Raw genomic sequence first — 15,569 nt, forward strand, 5'->3', positions numbered from 1 at the left:
CGAGAACAGGGTCAACGTAGTTGTGTAGACGCCAAGTTTTGCACTTAGAGGTATGTGTGAATGCCCAGATCAGTACTTCAGGTTGGGTCTGTATTGCAAGCTCACAGACGCCTGCCAACCTTGCAATCTCGGTGCCACTAATAGTGAGTGGCCATATGGAGCTGCTATCCTCGCCGTCGCGTTGTCTTGGTTGATCAGAGGCAAATGGCTCATTCCACTAGTTTAGCCAATGGTTCCTCTTATGTCCCAGTGGGACTGCCGTAGAGGCATTGTAGGCATCCCAGCTCTTAGCATTTTGCTCCATCTGCGATAGACGAATGACGTCTGGAGGAACGCTGTACAATAGCAGAGTGTCGCCGTAAGCCACGATGGCGCGGACTCCCTGCGACAAATCCGCAGCCGCACTATACAGCCTTGGTACAGCATTCTGTTCTGGTGGAGTGAATGTGATCTTTCGAAGAAGCTTCGTAGGTCCGCCAAGAGGTGCGTCGCAGCCTAGTGTCAATAGGCCGTTGACGGGGTCGATAAACAGGACGTGATATCCGTCACTTAGCGGAAGCGCATGATAGTGATCACAACTTGGTGAACCTGGACGATGCGTCGCAGATTCAAACCCAAATGACCCCCAGAACGACGCCATGGTGGGCCTGCCGAAGAATTTCCGGCTGATGGCAGGCCGATCTTCTGGATGTGCTGCACTGGAAATAAGACGGAGCTTCTTGGCAGATTCGAAGCCTGGTCGTGGCGAAAGAAAGTACAGGTGATCGCCTGCTGGATGTTAGGCGCATGGTAAACCCAAGAGACGTGTACTTACTCGGCGCTGTGAGCGGAAACTAACGACTCAAACTCTGTCCTGTGAGCGCATCAATCCAATGCAACTCAATTCCTGCTGAACATCCAAAGGCGACGCAGCGACGTTGCGGGCAGATAGAGACACTGCGTGGTGGATCGTCTTCGGCGCAGAGATGGCGGTATATCGTCGTGGTTCCCCTTTCGACAGGGACGGTGTGACCACATGACTCGAAGGTGCAAAGCCCATGGGCAGAAGGCCTTCGTGAGGGTCCGGAAATATTGAGGTTCCATGCGTGATTGACGAAGTGTTGATCGTGGGTTTGATGATCGTCCGTATTGTGGAGGTTGATGCGCTGGTTGTTCGACCGTACGCCAATCGTATCGAAGGTTGTGGGATCTCGCTCTTGGACGAATGGATGATGCATTCGAGCCGTGTTGCGTCCTTGAAGACTCATACCAGCCTCATAGTCATTGATACAGCTAGTCTGGATAGACGCAGATGTGGTGACACCCTTCTCCGGCCCGTCAACATCAACATGTACATCGACAGAACCGTTGCCTCCGACTGTGCGTCCATAGTGGAGCTCACAAACCAGGCCCATGCGTCCTTCGAGAAGCGCAGCGATAGCGTGTCGCCCAGAGGAGACGTCCATGCTCATTTCAATGACCCTTCTTGGGCATACGACGCTAGTAATGGGCACCGGAAGTCCACTCTCGAGGTCGTAGATGTAGATTAGGGTTTCTCGTGCGACACATACAAACCGACCGCAGAGACTTGTGGAGAATACCAACCCACTAGCATACCCATTGGCTAGCTCAGTAAAGTCAATGTCGGAGCGTTCCACGATAGCGGCTCTGTTATCCAGTCCGTTGCCGCTCCATCCAGATGACAAAGCACACTGCCGAGCAAGGTATCGACTCAGTGACCACTCTTCGCTGTGCGAGACAGCGGTCGCAATGGGATGAAAAGCAGGCCCATGCGTTGTGCAAGTAGTATTTTCAGTGCTACTCAGCCAACCACCTCTGCTTAACATTGCATTGAGTAGTTTCTTATCGAGACCTGCCCGCATCCAGTGTTGGCACGTATGGCGTACGGCATTGAAGTCTTTTGGGCCGAGGTAATCGTATACGTGCTGAAGAATCTCAACTGGAAGGTGGTATGAATTAGGAAAGGTCGGTGGTGCTGCCACGCTCAAAGCGAGATACCAAGCACGATTTGTCAGCCTCAACGCCTTCCATGCAGCCGTATCCAAGTACGGTGAGAGGAGCGTAGCAAAAGTACGAACCGGAGACGTAGGAGCGTGCCCAACAAGATTGGGATTACTGCATGTAGCATGGCCTTGTGTAGGAGTAAAGAATGGAGAGCCGTCCTCAAGCGCGATGACAAAAGGGCTTTCATCTTCTTCCGACGGTGTGCGAACGCCGAGTAGAACATCAGTCACAGTTCGAGTGATGCCTTGATCGGTACCAGGCTCCAGGATTGCATCCTCAATGATGCTGGCACTGTCGAGCATTGAAAAGGAGTCGGTCCGCGCTCGTCGTAGTAGTTGTACGTCGCTATTAGTCTCTGCGAGACTGGGAAGGCGAGACAATGAGTCGCTGTAAGACCCTACGGAGCGGAGGCTTGGTCCGCTGAACATGAATGTGGCAGGCGATACCATGTCTAGGCTGGGTACTGAGCCGTATAATGAGGACCCCGGCCTAGACCCAAAGCTGGATGCTCGCGATCTTGCTTCCGGACTGTCTGCTATCACATTACGATCTGCGGCGCTACCGAAGAGCGAAGTGATGTATCTGTGAAAGGCCACTCGTGGCCTAGATTGTAGACGGGATGCGAGAGCAGTGTTGGAACGGTCGGCTTTAGCAACCCGGGGTAAGGTCTTGCGACTATGAGGGATACGGGTTCGTGAAGGTCGAGGAAAGACATGGCGAAGAACTTCGGAGCGTCTTGGGACTGGTGATTGCGCTTTGCTTGTATTGTTCGGGGTGGCTTCGTCCAATGGCATCGTCTGCGGTAGGGTTGTGTCAGCTAGGAGTGGGGTCGTTATTGCGTAGTCCATTGCGTGAGACATTTGTTCGCGGCGGGAACGGGGCGGAGTGAGAGACAGTATGCGCGTGGTTGGCGATCCCGAGAATGAGGCTACCCGAAGAGGTTCGACTTGGATGATAGGAAGCGCTGATTCGGACTTGGTTTCCGCCACCCCACGCGAAAGGTAGATCTGAGAAGACGTGATTGAAGCACCCCCGTGATGGAGGTGCACCGTTGGTTCAAGGTGAGTTGCTGATAATAATGACCAGGAAGGAGACCAGAAGAGTGTTAGCCAGTTCAGAGGATGTGACTCCTTTCGAATGACGAAAGAATGCGTGGCGTGGTATGGGTGTCGCGTCTCAGAAGTGCCTGCGGTGAGTGGGTGAAGAACGTGAGGTATAACGGGGTAAGAACATGACCAAATTCATTGCGGTAGTGGGTATCAACAAACACAAACCAGGAAAGAACGACGACTATACAAGGTGGTAAGGATGTCAGATGCATACAAGAAGGAACATCCCTACACTTGTCGAGGAAAGTGCGCCTGGGCTACTCCCAGCTGCCGTTGGCATCATCGGTCCCAGATCCATGAGATCCGTTCTGAGGCCTTCCGTGCTTCTGTAGTAGCCATGCGTCATCCAAAGGCATGATGATACTAGGGTTCTGGAACCGCAGGCCCCGTTCACGGGCTTCGTCTAGTGTAAGTCTGCCTGCTTGCCCGTTGGCAACCGCTTCTTCTTGAACGTCACGTCCAAGCTCCGACTGCTCCGGACTTCGCAGGCTCCTCAAAGCGATGAACTTCATCAGTGGCCGATAAGTGCGCGCAAACACAACAAGGAACCACAGTGTGCAGACTACGAGCGGCGCTACCATGACGGCCCGTTTGAACGCCTTCTTCAGAGCCAGTTGACCAGCCACAGTGATTTGGAATAGTACGACACCGACGAGAACGCGGTCACACATCATTGTCCAGCCTTTGCCAGTCGAGTGTTGTCTGTGCTCCATTGCATACAAGAGTTGATACTTGTGCACAAAGTGACCAATCATAAAATAGGCCAAGCCAGTGAGCAGAACCATCCATGAGTCTTGCAACACACTGTAGACGATACAGATGATGAAGATCAAGATGGTTTGCGGCAAGAAGAACCCGTAACTGAAGACCGGTGGTTGTACCAGTTCGGCGTAATCTCTTGGAGTCTTGGCGCCAATCAGATAGACCGGGTACAGAGAAAGGGCACCAAACTCCAAAAGTCGGAATGGAAACAATCCAAATCCTTGAAGGATGATGAAGTTGGTGTAAAAGCCGAGTAGATTAGAGAGCGATGTAGCCAAGGCGTATGCAATTTGCGTAGCGCTTGTAAGCTTCTCGGCGAAGCGTTCAAGCATCGCCAGGAAACCGGAAGCAGTCCCCAGTATGGTGAAGAGAATAAAGAAGTTGAAGAAGACGAAGAAGAAGTTCTTCGAAATTACTGACAGCTCAACATCGCCCTGTGAGATCATCCCTTGCTTGTTGGCAAGCCCTAAAGAGTGTTAGCATAACAGACATTGACTGTTGACGGCTGGCACACTTACAATCGTACAAGAAAGGTACAAGTACGTTGATCAGAGAGACTGCCAACGTAGGGAGTTGATTGTTGAAAAGAACCTCGAGGTTAGGGTGCTCGTGCAGCAGATTTGCCAGACCGGGCAGTACCTCTTGAATGGAGCACGTGTTCAAAGCACCGGCGATAGGTACGAACAGGACTGTCCAGAAGATGCTTAAGATGCCGATGGCGATTGTAATCGACCAAGATCGAAACATTCTTTGGCCGCGAGACAAATATGTGTTTGACCAAACTACGTCCTGTGGGGCCGGACTTGTGTGGGCTAAGAGCTGTAGTGGCGAAGGGTCGAGCACAGCCTGGATGGCCATTTGCGCACTCGCAACGCTGTCCATAGTCACAAACGCCAACGGAGTCGGTTCGAATTCTTTCTTGCGCAGCGCCCGGATATCGTCGTCGAGCCCGCGCAGTTTCTCTTCATAGTAGTCAATGGCATCTACCCTCTTATATCTCAGCTTGAAGCGGCCGTACCAGATCTTCGCTGTCGGGCGCTGCTGCGCATAAGGGCTGATGTGACCAGAGTCTCGTTCTGCGTCGCTCAGGAAGTGGCTCGTCTCGCTCTCCTCGTTGCCGCTATCCTCAGTATGTTGTGGCGGATGTGGCTGGACCACCGGAAGAGTCTCCAAGCTTCGTTCCACGCTTCGGCTTCCAAGATGGACAGTCCAGGCCTCCTCCAATTTCCGCAAGACAGCTTGTCTCTCGACGACTTTATCGTCAAGCTCTTTCCAGTTCCTGCAAAGGGTCACGCTCTCGACCTTGCCGATGCCGAGATCCATAATGAAGTCCTTGATCTTGTCCTCGGACCGTAGATCGATAGGGATACCAGATAATCTGATGGTCCGGTCGGTGATGGTCGTCTGGCTTCCCAGATACTCTTGCCGGACATCGATTATCCTCCTCGTTTCCGAAACGATCAAGTACATTATAAGGGCGGTGAAGAGGTACACGAATACAAGATACATCCACAGATAGTCGGTGTATTGTTCGTAGCCGGAGGCAAATGTCGAAAGTGTACTTCGTATTTCAATGCGCTCAAGACTGGGCTTCTTGTCAATCGAAGACTTCTTTCCCTCCTTGTCCTGGTGTGTGTCGTGGACTGGTTTGATGACGGCTAACGCAAAGAACAGCGTGACAAGCAGGAACTTGATAGCCATCTTGAAGAAAGCGAGGTATACGTAGGCGTCGAGACCGGCTGAGGCGAGCACCTGCTCGTCGGTGATCCTCCATAACGGTATAACCCAGCCGAAGAAGCTGTCGGGAAGGTCGGGCAGCGATGTCGCGAGGTTGTTCTGCTTCTTGCGCGCAGAGTAGAGGCCTTTCCATCGTGGGCGAAGGAACTAATATGACCAGTCAGCAGGTAGGTCGGAAGACAATACTGCGAGTACGCACGCAAAAGGCCAGGAAGGCCACTAGGCCGAGCGCGGCGGAGAGGGAGACTTGGAGGTGGAAAGCGCGCTGCGGCCGGCGCGTGCCGTAAGGGTCGTTGGGGTCGCTGGTGCCGTTCCCGCAAGTACCGTTGCCTTTGATCATTGCCAGGTGCTCTCGTGAGTCGCCATAAACAAAATCGACGTTGAGGGTCGTTGTAAAAAGGAGGATGGAGGGTGGTGCTGGCGATGTCATGATGCGCACGCTAGCCGCCCAAGCCACGCGACTCATACAAGCTTCACCCCGGTCCGTTACTCGCCTCGTTTTCTGGAGACTTCCTCACCGCATATCACTCACCGCATGCATATAACAGCTGCTATTCGCTGCTGTGGACACAATTTCGTCTCGTGATCGTATACTATGTACTGCGAATGAGTACAAAGAATTCGACGGCGGTACCAACTAGGTACAGTTCATTGGACAGATGACGTGTCACAGGGCGGATACCTGCGAACACTTCCCATTCGGCAATGGGCAGGTTTGACTAGCAAAACAAAGGTCGTAGGAGCACTGAACAAGATGATACATGACTGGGAGGACTACAGCTGTAGTTGCAGATTGCTCGAATGCACCTCCTACAGCATCTTTTGAAGCCCAAACTGACTGCTGTATGCGATGACGCAGGCTGGCTTTTCTTTTCCATTTCCTTCCCAAGAAGATACTGTTCATTCGTGCACTTCGTAGGAAGATCCTCGCCATGGTTATTGCTACCACAGCACTCGCTCAAAACGAAAGCAGACCTCAAGACCAGCCATTTGATGCAGCGAAGTGGTTCGCCACAACGGAGGCTGTCTAGAAGCACCCCGAGAAGTGTCATTTGGAGTCATTCGACTTGGAAATCGGTATGTGTGCTCAATGGTAGCGGAAGCAGTCTGACCAGGACTGCTACTGCTACTACTACTTCCTTGGATATCTCGATGTGAGGAGTCTATTCCTCTTACGGTTGGACCTCGGGAGACGCGTGAACACGTGCCTTATCGATAAGCACCAACGGTGATCGCGAAACTTCGCTGTCGGTACTCTCTCCGGTTCCGCAGGCGTCACTGGTCCAGGTGGAGAAAGAAGGATTATCTGGACGCGCGCTCGCTACCATTTCTTTCGTACCCACCATCATTTCCTCTTTTTGCAAAAGTACTTTCACACTACACTACCAACTACATCTACCATGCCTTACCACGGCCGGGCACCGCAGAAGAGCCATACCTGTAGAACAGAGAGGAGTGTACAATGTATTGATGATCTATGTAGAGGGAGGAACCCCTAGTATATATAGTAGAGGGGTAACGCTAGTAAGTGAATGTATAGTGAATAGGTGGATCACGTGTATGGATGCCTAACCAACAATACCCAGGGCTACCGCAGCTCGCCCTATGGCGCGTCACCAAGGAACAACGCCGGGCGGGGTAAAGGCCCCGGGTCTTTCGACGTACAACGCGAATACATCAACGAGCAATCTCCAGACGCGGAGTCCGCGCGCAGGAACCCTCTGCACAGTTACTTCATTCAAACTGGGAAGCACAGGGGGAACACACTAGCGCACATCAGTCGCTTCGACGAACAGTACCTTGGATGGATATCCAGCGATTGCTGCAGAAACCTACCACGCGATCACATTATCCGGAGAGCCATCGACCAGTGGAACGCAGAACGCAGAGCTAGTGGAGCGTCGCCTCCTGTCTCCAGTGCTCCATTGCGATTCAAGAGTGGCAAGTACCATCTCTACATGCAAGAGAAGTACCTCAGGAAGTGGTGGAAGGTCACAGCTCAGGAACTCGTCGACGCTGGTGTCGAATACAAGGTCAACGAGAATACAAAGACAAAGGCGAAGAAGTTCTCGCTGTACCAGGTCTACGAATATGTCAAGAAACATAATAAGCTTGACAGGGAAGAGCTCGAAGCTGTGGTTGAGGACGAGAAAGACCGCATAAACAGGGCAAGGACGACGTACACGAGTTACCAGAACGGTGATTTCGCCGGCGGCGGTATTGATTACGACGACTGCCCCTGGTGGTGAGATCATGTATTACAGGTAAGCGGTGTGCCCTCCACCAAACGGGAGCCAAACTGACTGCAATGCAGGAAACAACGTGTGGGAGATTGTTCTTGCCAAGATGGCTGATACCCGGTGCAACAGGAGTTCTTCACTTTCATCAGATAAACTTTGTAATACCAGACAATTTGGAACCTGCTTCTCTGCCGAAAAATATGAAGAATCAATTCATTAGGTAGTAATAAAACGCCGTGTACCTTGGGTATCGAACTCCACAAACCGCTAAAGGTCGCTCAACAAAGATCCGGCTGGGGCACGCCGAACAACCACACCATGCCCCAAAGTCGTACGCTCCTCTCGTCCATTCGTGTCATAAGTGCATGGTCCGTGGCCCGCTTGAGTGCCTTTCGCTCGGAGAACAGGTTTAGAAGAGTATGAGGTCGCGCAGGCACACGCAGTGTATCATCCACCTTTGTCCCCGCTGCAGGGTGTTCTGAAAGAGAACGTTGACGAAGTTCATCGGCACTCATGTGTGGTGCATCGGCCAGTGTCCACCAAAAGAGTCTGCTCAAGGGTGTCTGACCTTCGTACAATGCTGCATTGAAGTCGTCTTCCTCGGCAACAGAAGTCTGAATAAACTTGAGATATGTTTGCAAAGCTCGTAGCACATCGTTGGCGCGGCAATCTTCTAGCTGGTCGTTTTCATTCCAGATACGCGACGAGTGGTAAGGATGGGACACTTCTCGTATGTTGCCCAAGTCGCCGATTGCCCAGTGGGACTCGTCTTGAACAAAGATATTCGCCGGCTTAATATCATCGTGACAGTAGCCTGCACTGTGCAAAGTTCCCAGATTCTCAAGTAATTGGTTGAAGGCTGGCCGATAGCGTTCATCAACCTGACTTTGAGCCATAGGCGTTTCTAGCGATGACAGGTTGTTGGCAAGTGAACGAAGGTTGCCGCCCTTGAGCAGAGGAGTGACGAGGTGCCATTCGGCCGGTTCGCCAGGCGCTGTAGAAGCCATAAAATGTGCTCTCACGGGAAGGAAGCCGTTCTTCGTCGCGTTCGCATCGTCGGCAGCAGAACCTCCGAATTGTAGTGATGCGGGAATTTCCGTAGGCCATTTGGACGCATCTGGCGCGCAATTTCGGAATGGACTCCGCCCTGGCGTGAATGTCTTGATAACCGAGTCTTCGTAGGCGAACACCTTGCCCTCCCAGCCCTCGCCAAGCACTTTCCAAGACGCCCGGTTTGCTATTAGCTCTTCTTCTAACTTCGAACGTTCGTCATCGGGTTGCCAAGATCGAGCTTGTAGGTCTCCTTCGTTGTAGGAGTTGAAGTTGGTCGCAGAGTACTTTTCTGAGAGAGCTTGTCGACTAGTGAGGTACAGATGTTGTTGTTGGAATAGGGCAAGTATGAAGAATACAACAGCGACCCGGTAGCGCAGATAGTATAGAGTCCGCGCGCTGTGTGGGACTGAGTTTAGGAGAAGGCGACCCATGGGTGCTGGTTTAAGCCTCCGACAGAGAGATGAGAAGGAGAAGGAGAATGGCGCTCACTAAGCTTTGGGACTCATACTAAGAGAGTGCGCCTGCCGTGACTCTTGTAGAGCCGCAAGTGGCATCCCCCCAAGATTCATGGAAAGTGCTACGCGCCAACGCATTGGAACGGTGAGCGAGTGCAATGCAACGACTCAAGCTCCGAGTGGCTCTCGCGGAGCCAAACGGCATCTCGGAACCAGCTGCCAGGCGCAAAGCTCTATTCTTGTTCTCCCTACTGCGCCTCTATGACGTTCAACTCCAAAGTCTTGGCCTATGAATGGCCAAGATGTGGCTTTTGGAGCCTGGAAACAGGAAGTCGGGTAATATCATTCGGATGTCGGCTAGCAAAGTTAATCTTGAAGTCCCCAAGCTGTGGCGTCACCACGCAGTGACTTCTCACATAGTCTTTATTGGCTAGCCGTGATGGCAAGAACGGCTGTGTCCAGTAGTGTCCATGTGGGTCGGTAGACACATAGCCTGTGCTTAACTCCGATATTGGATCTATGCAACGCGATGTTGTTATCAGCACTACCATAGCCACGCCCTGGTCATGCTCTAAGCCGCATAGCCGCAATCCTACAACTCTACCGTCTCTGATTCATCATTGGTGAACGCGAAAGAATCCAAGCTCACGCGACTGGGCAGGTAGAAGCCCGGAGCAAATTACTGGTGTTGTTGGTAAAAAGGTGGGGTGACGTCAAGGATGCGCTGTCTCCAGTCAGGTAGCGTCAGGCACGAGGTTAGCGTGGCGCATGGATCAACAGATCTCTATCACCACTGAACCGGCTTCCTGGCTTTGCCGTGACATCCTGAATCCTTGCATCCTTCCGCACCATGAGCTCCGAAGCCCAGTTCGCTGAAAACAGGACCCGCCTGGTTTCCCACTTTGATGGCTACAGGTAAGGAGCGCCACGTGCCGCCACTTCCGTAGCCACAACTAACGGTTCCAGCACCCGGGATGCACAGAGCGACGGGTGGGCCAAACTGTGGGAACAGAAGGAACAGGATCTGTGGGATCGGGGCCAAGCCTCGCCTGCTCTGACTATGTTTCTTGAAGAACATCCTTATCGTGAGACGCTGTTCCGAGACCAGAGTCAACGGCAGCTGAAGGCATTTGTGCCTGTAGGTGTGTCGTGACGAACGTATTCAACAGAGACTCATCACGCATTAGGGCTGCGGTAAGGGGCATGATGTGGCGCTATTAGCACGTCATGGCTTCAGGACATGGGGTCTAGAAATTTCCCACGGAGCCGTGGATGCCGCAAACGAGAACGTCAAATCTCACCTAGATCCTTCAGCCGGCCACGTCGCTGACGTCGTGCTCGGCGATTTCTTCCAAAAGGAATTCGAGGCCCATTTCGGGCCCGACTTCCTGGGTTTCGATCTAATCTATGACTACACAGTACGTTTGGCATGCAAAGAGTCGACCAATATTCTCATGACGAGTGCTGATAACGTCGATCTAGTTCTTGTGTGCCCTGCTCCCTGAGATGCGAAGAGATTGGGCCGATCGCATGAAGAGCCTTTTGTCGCCAACCGGAGTTCTCGTATGCCTCGAATTCCCAATGTGGAAGCCTTTGAAAGCTCAAGGTCCGCCTTGGGGTCTGAACGGTGTACACTGGAATCTCCTAGCCGATGGTGCTGATGGCCTGTTCGACGACTCCGGCAATCTTCTCGGGACAGGAAAGGAGCAGGGCTCGTTCGAAAGAGTTGTATATTGGAAGCCCCCGGTGTCTTTCAAACAAAGTCGCGGCGACGACATGCTTAGCGTCTGGAAGTTGAAGCAATAGACGGCGAAGAAACTCAGACATGTATCGATGCTCTATCATCATCTGCGGCAATCCAAGAGATCATGGAGCACTTTAGTTGGTAAACGATGGTAGCACAATGACTGATCGGGGATGCTTCTTATTGTATAAACGCTAAATTGTAACAGTATAGTGGAAAACGACCACCTCACATGCCGTCAGTCAGCATAGCCTCAATCAACTGCACATGCCGGTTCGCATTCGTCTCGCTCCACTCGGTCTCGTAGTTCAGACCTGGAATATCGACATGGCAAGTCAGTCTATGTTTCACATGCAGTTGGAACATCGCGTTTTTATCATACCATATGGCCAGAAGTGTCCACCACCGCAGGTAATCTTCGCATTTGCTCCATCGAAGCTCCTGATCAGCGGTAGCGCCGTGCGCCAATCGCCCGCAGCACACTTTCTGTCAAAAGCCGCTGTCTGGCCAACTCCTAGCGTGTGGCTTATCTCATGCATCGCAGTCCTTTCCGTCATGTAAGCACGGTTTGAGCCGAATCGTAGATCGCCGTTGTAGTTCGCCTCGGCAGTAGGGACACCCGGGGCGTAGGCCACACGGATCGTCTTGTTTGCGTCGGAGTACTTCTCGTAGCGTGCGATGGCCTTTGTCATTGCAGCTTCGATCTTGGTGTATGCGTCTCTCTGGTCGGCGGTGGGGTTGGAGGCTTTTGCCAAGGACCAGGTCAGGCGTGCGGAGGCGGTGCATGCATACGCCGCGACGAGGAGAAGAGAGAACTGCATGATAGTGGATGCAATTGGATTGGATCGAGAGTTGTGGTTGTCGGTGCTGTTCAGGGCTCGCAGCGATGAGGGCTGCTGCGGCATGCCCAATGATATACCGTATGTTCTTTCATGGTAAATCTCCACCGCTAATTACCACGCACACCTCTACTGCTGTAGTGGCTGCAAGTAAGGACGGTCTTTCGGCCTCATTAGGTAGGTGGGTTGATAAGTTGGGTTATTGTCCCACGCATAAGAGAGCATCGTTCAATCTTTCCCACTCGCGATGATTCTTATCCAGCCAGACATGCTACCTTCCTCTGGCGGCTGGGTCACGTTTAATGTACATTGTCTTGGTGTTGCGGCGTACAAGGGCTGAAACGTTCAAGCGTCGGAGAATTGATTGCATGTAGATAATGTCCCCGCACTCCGGAAGATTTCCACATCGGCAATGAGTGCGCCTCCCGCCTCTCATACAGCCGCCGTTGAGTGCCGATTCCTAGTCGAATGTCTTCCTGTCGCTACCTTGTCTCTACTAGCGGCTGAAGTCGTATCATATATACCACTTGTGTCTGATTGTACATGAGATGGTAGATGAGTCAACCTAATACTCCCTAGGTACCTAGGTAATCTCGATGCACTGCATCTACCATAACGCACATGTGGATTACGTGTTGATGTGTAAAAGCTAATCTTATTCTGAACTGGTTGTGGTCTCAATTGCTCTTGGGTGTATTCATTGGCGAATATAGGTGGTAATCGGAGAGACTGAATCTATCGCCTAGTGTAAAAGATATGCAGAGCCGACACACACACCTGGTTTGAGGCGTGACAAGCCCAGACTTGCCCGAATTCGGCGAACGCCTTGTCCGACCCATGCGGCTAATCAGGATGCATGAGAGTGGGACCAAACTCTGGGAAGTTGACTTTTTCTCCTGTCTACAAAAACGGCCCAGCTACTCGTCACTGCCCACGGCATTGTTAATCAGGATATATTCAATGAATTTGTCCAGTTTTCCATCAAGCAGTCCAGTTCTCTGGTCTCCGCCTCCGCATCGGTGGTTTAGTGGTAAAATTAGCCGTTGCCATCCCTCACAGGACAGTTTCGGCTAGCCCCGGGTTCGATTCCCGGCCGATGCATTGCTTTCTTTTTGCACAGTTACGCTTCTTTTTGGCGTTGCAAATGGATGTGGTGGTGGTGGACGATTTTTGGAAGAAGCGGTCCGTGCTCGTTCAAGTCAGCAAACCTTCCTTCCGCCTCACTGCGCCACATGCACCGCCACGCGCCCACCTCGCGTTTGAGACCCGCCATCTCTTTTCAGCTACGCGCCCACCTCGAGGCGATGGCTCATAATGCGTTGGCACACCGCGTCCGCAGCGTTGGTCGCGACAGTCGAGATTCACTGGCCGGCGCCGCTCCTCAGAATAACTTTCGCTTCACGTGGCGGTGAGGCTGTGAACGGGCGCGAGATTCACACCAGTCTGGGCTTTGTATCTGCAATTTGGCTTTGACTTTAGTCCTACTGTCTGCCCAGCAATCACGGATCGCCCTCCTACAACTACACCAACATGTTCACGGGAACGACACCGGAATCGCTCATCCCGCGCTCGGATTCGCGCAACCCGGCTACAACTTGCAAAGGCATTACTAAATCAGGGCGACCCTGCAGACGGCCAATTGATGCGAAAGCATCTGATGATGACGGTGTTATCGCTGTAGTATCCGTTGTTAGCGACGACAGCGACGATGACGAGATTGGCGCCGCCGCCTACTTCTGCTGGCAACACAAAGACCAAGCCGAGCACTTGGCCGCGCAAGCATCAAGTGGACCGACTACCCTGCTTTACCCGCTGAAAGAGAGGAACAGTATCGACACGCTCGTGGAGCGACTAGGTGTCCTTGATTTTGGAGAACTAGAGGAAGCCGCGCCCAAGAAGAATGGAAGGAGGAGAACATCTGGATCTCGTCCGCCGCGGCGCATCAATCGACCAGCTACCTGGGACAACGTAGAAGGGCCGTTGATGTCTGTACCGAGCGATGTCATGGCAGCAAGAAAGCGCAGAGACCATCGACCGCCGAAGCCACCGCCGCAGAGGAAAAAGAAGAGTTTTTGGGCTTCATTATGTTGTGGGTCTGCAGACGACGACGAATACACGGAGGTCGTGCGACACAAGAGAAGGACAGACGAAAAGCCCGTATCGGATAACGATGCACAAGAGACGCCTATGCAGCAGGTACCACAGCAACCGCCTCGAGTACGACCAGACCACCGAAGGCCGAGCGGACAGACCTCGAGACCTTCGTCTTCCTCGCGGCCACCTCCCACATCTCGACCACCAAGTGACCAACCTGCCCGCAAACCACTCGGAGAAAAGCCCGCTCGACCTATCAATCGGACAACTCGCGAAGAGTCAGAAACAGCCAAGCTACTCCGCTACATCCCAAATACAGTACCGCCACAACTCGCGTCCACCCTGCTCGCCCAACTCTCAAAGCCCATTTCACCCCACGACGAAGAAGGCTACATCTACATCTTCTGGCTCACCCCCGAAGCCGCCGGCCCTGCACCATCCTCCGCTGCGTCAACGCTTCTCTCACCACCATCACGTGCAGATCAAAGCAGGCGAACTTCAGATGTCATGCGCCAATTCTCCGTCAAAGGCGGACAGCCCAACACCACCCGCTCAAGATCCGGATCCACAAACTCCCCACCAGACAAAGACACCATCCTCCTCAAAATCGGGCGCGCAAACAACGTCCACCGCCGTATGAACGAATGGACTCGCCAGTGCGGATACAGTCTATCCCTCGTACGGTACTATCCCTACGTTTCTTCTTCCACGCCCTCGCCTCAGCCCTCGCCTGCACAGTCACGGCGGCAATCAGGTGCGAATGCTGGGGCTACTTCTGATGGCGTGAGGAAAGTGCCACATGCGCATCGTGTGGAGCGCCTGATTCATCTCGAGCTTGCGGATCAGCGTGTCATTAAGCAGTGCGATGCGTGTGGCAAGTCGCATAAAGAGTGGTTTGAAGTCGAGGCTACGAAGGAGGGGGTCAAGAAGGTGGATGAGGTTGTTAAGCGGTGGGTTGAGTGGGCTGAGAATAATAATGAAGGATGACTTGGATATTATTAGAGGGTTAGGACGCTGAATGATTACAGAGCCCAGCAAGATGTAAACTGATAGATTGTCATTAGATATAAGTAGTAAAGCAGCTTGGTTGCACGTGGGTGTATCCCAAGCGCTTCCTCAAGAATAACATCACCAACAACTTTGCGTGATTATGTAGAATGAGGAAATTTCATTGGGGAATTGGGTATCTTGTGTAGCTATCGCAGCAATCAAACAATCAGGAGCAACAGAGGCTCGTCTTCTTCGCTAAACTTCCCGATATCCGCGGGTCCAGAATGCGACACAGTTATGGGGGTTGCCCGACATAGCGGACACTGTACAACGGAGCTTTTGGCAGTGGTAGTGGTGGCGAGGGATAAGGGGGTGAAGCGCGGTCGGTCTTTCAGGTGTGCGAATCCATAACTTTTCCATCCTTTTCGTCGCATTCAGTGACGATTGGTGTCCCCCAGCGGTATTGAACCTCCTCTTACTCGTAACATCGTCCATGGGTGTATATACAGTGGGTTTATTACTGCACTCGGTGCCGTGGTGTT

General features: G+C 52.6%; 6 protein-coding genes and 1 non-coding gene across 7 annotated transcripts; 4 read left to right on the forward strand and 3 right to left on the reverse strand.

Moving 5' to 3' along the window:
• Window positions 1-3,370: 3,370 nt before the first annotated feature.
• On the reverse strand, window positions 3,371-5,952 carry J4E85_005338 (uncharacterized protein; the record flags this gene model as incomplete). The annotated part of the gene is made up of 3 exons (XM_051469587.1): window positions 3,371-4,341; window positions 4,394-5,759; window positions 5,812-5,952. The coding sequence occupies 3 exons, from the start codon at window positions 5,950-5,952 to the stop codon at window positions 3,371-3,373; spliced, it is 2,478 nt and encodes an 825-aa protein (XP_051326418.1).
• A 1,060-nt stretch (window positions 5,953-7,012) lies between these two features.
• J4E85_005339 (uncharacterized protein) lies at window positions 7,013-7,861 on the forward strand (the record flags this gene model as incomplete). The annotated part of the gene is made up of 2 exons (XM_051469588.1): window positions 7,013-7,069; window positions 7,199-7,861. 2 exons carry the CDS (start codon window positions 7,013-7,015, stop codon window positions 7,859-7,861), a joined length of 720 nt encoding a protein of 239 aa, XP_051326419.1.
• A 269-nt stretch (window positions 7,862-8,130) lies between these two features.
• J4E85_005340 (uncharacterized protein) lies at window positions 8,131-9,336 on the reverse strand (the record flags this gene model as incomplete). Its single annotated transcript, XM_051469589.1, has 1 exon — window positions 8,131-9,336. The coding sequence occupies one exon, from the start codon at window positions 9,334-9,336 to the stop codon at window positions 8,131-8,133; it is 1,206 nt and encodes a 401-aa protein (XP_051326420.1).
• An 874-nt stretch (window positions 9,337-10,210) lies between these two features.
• Window positions 10,211-11,166, forward strand: J4E85_005341 (uncharacterized protein; the record flags this gene model as incomplete). Its single annotated transcript, XM_051469590.1, has 4 exons — window positions 10,211-10,275; window positions 10,327-10,498; window positions 10,548-10,778; window positions 10,843-11,166. 4 exons carry the CDS (start codon window positions 10,211-10,213, stop codon window positions 11,164-11,166), a joined length of 792 nt encoding a protein of 263 aa, XP_051326421.1.
• Window positions 11,167-11,332: 166 nt separating this feature from the next.
• On the reverse strand, window positions 11,333-11,925 carry J4E85_005342 (uncharacterized protein; the record flags this gene model as incomplete). The annotated part of the gene is made up of 2 exons (XM_051469591.1): window positions 11,333-11,418; window positions 11,487-11,925. The coding sequence occupies 2 exons, from the start codon at window positions 11,923-11,925 to the stop codon at window positions 11,333-11,335; spliced, it is 525 nt and encodes a 174-aa protein (XP_051326422.1).
• A 1,031-nt stretch (window positions 11,926-12,956) lies between these two features.
• On the forward strand, window positions 12,957-13,044 carry J4E85_005343. The gene has a single exon. It is a non-coding gene; the product is annotated as a tRNA-Gly (tRNA).
• Window positions 13,045-13,473: 429 nt separating this feature from the next.
• J4E85_005344 (uncharacterized protein) lies at window positions 13,474-15,024 on the forward strand (the record flags this gene model as incomplete). The annotated part of the gene is made up of 1 exon (XM_051469592.1): window positions 13,474-15,024. The coding sequence occupies one exon, from the start codon at window positions 13,474-13,476 to the stop codon at window positions 15,022-15,024; it is 1,551 nt and encodes a 516-aa protein (XP_051326423.1).
• Window positions 15,025-15,569: the final 545 nt, after the last annotated feature.

The sequence above is a fragment of the Alternaria conjuncta genome (assembly GCF_024043145.1).
Source record: "Alternaria conjuncta strain BMP 0040 chromosome Unknown scaffold_7, whole genome shotgun sequence".
NCBI classification, from domain to species: Eukaryota; Fungi; Ascomycota; class Dothideomycetes; order Pleosporales; family Pleosporaceae; genus Alternaria; species Alternaria conjuncta.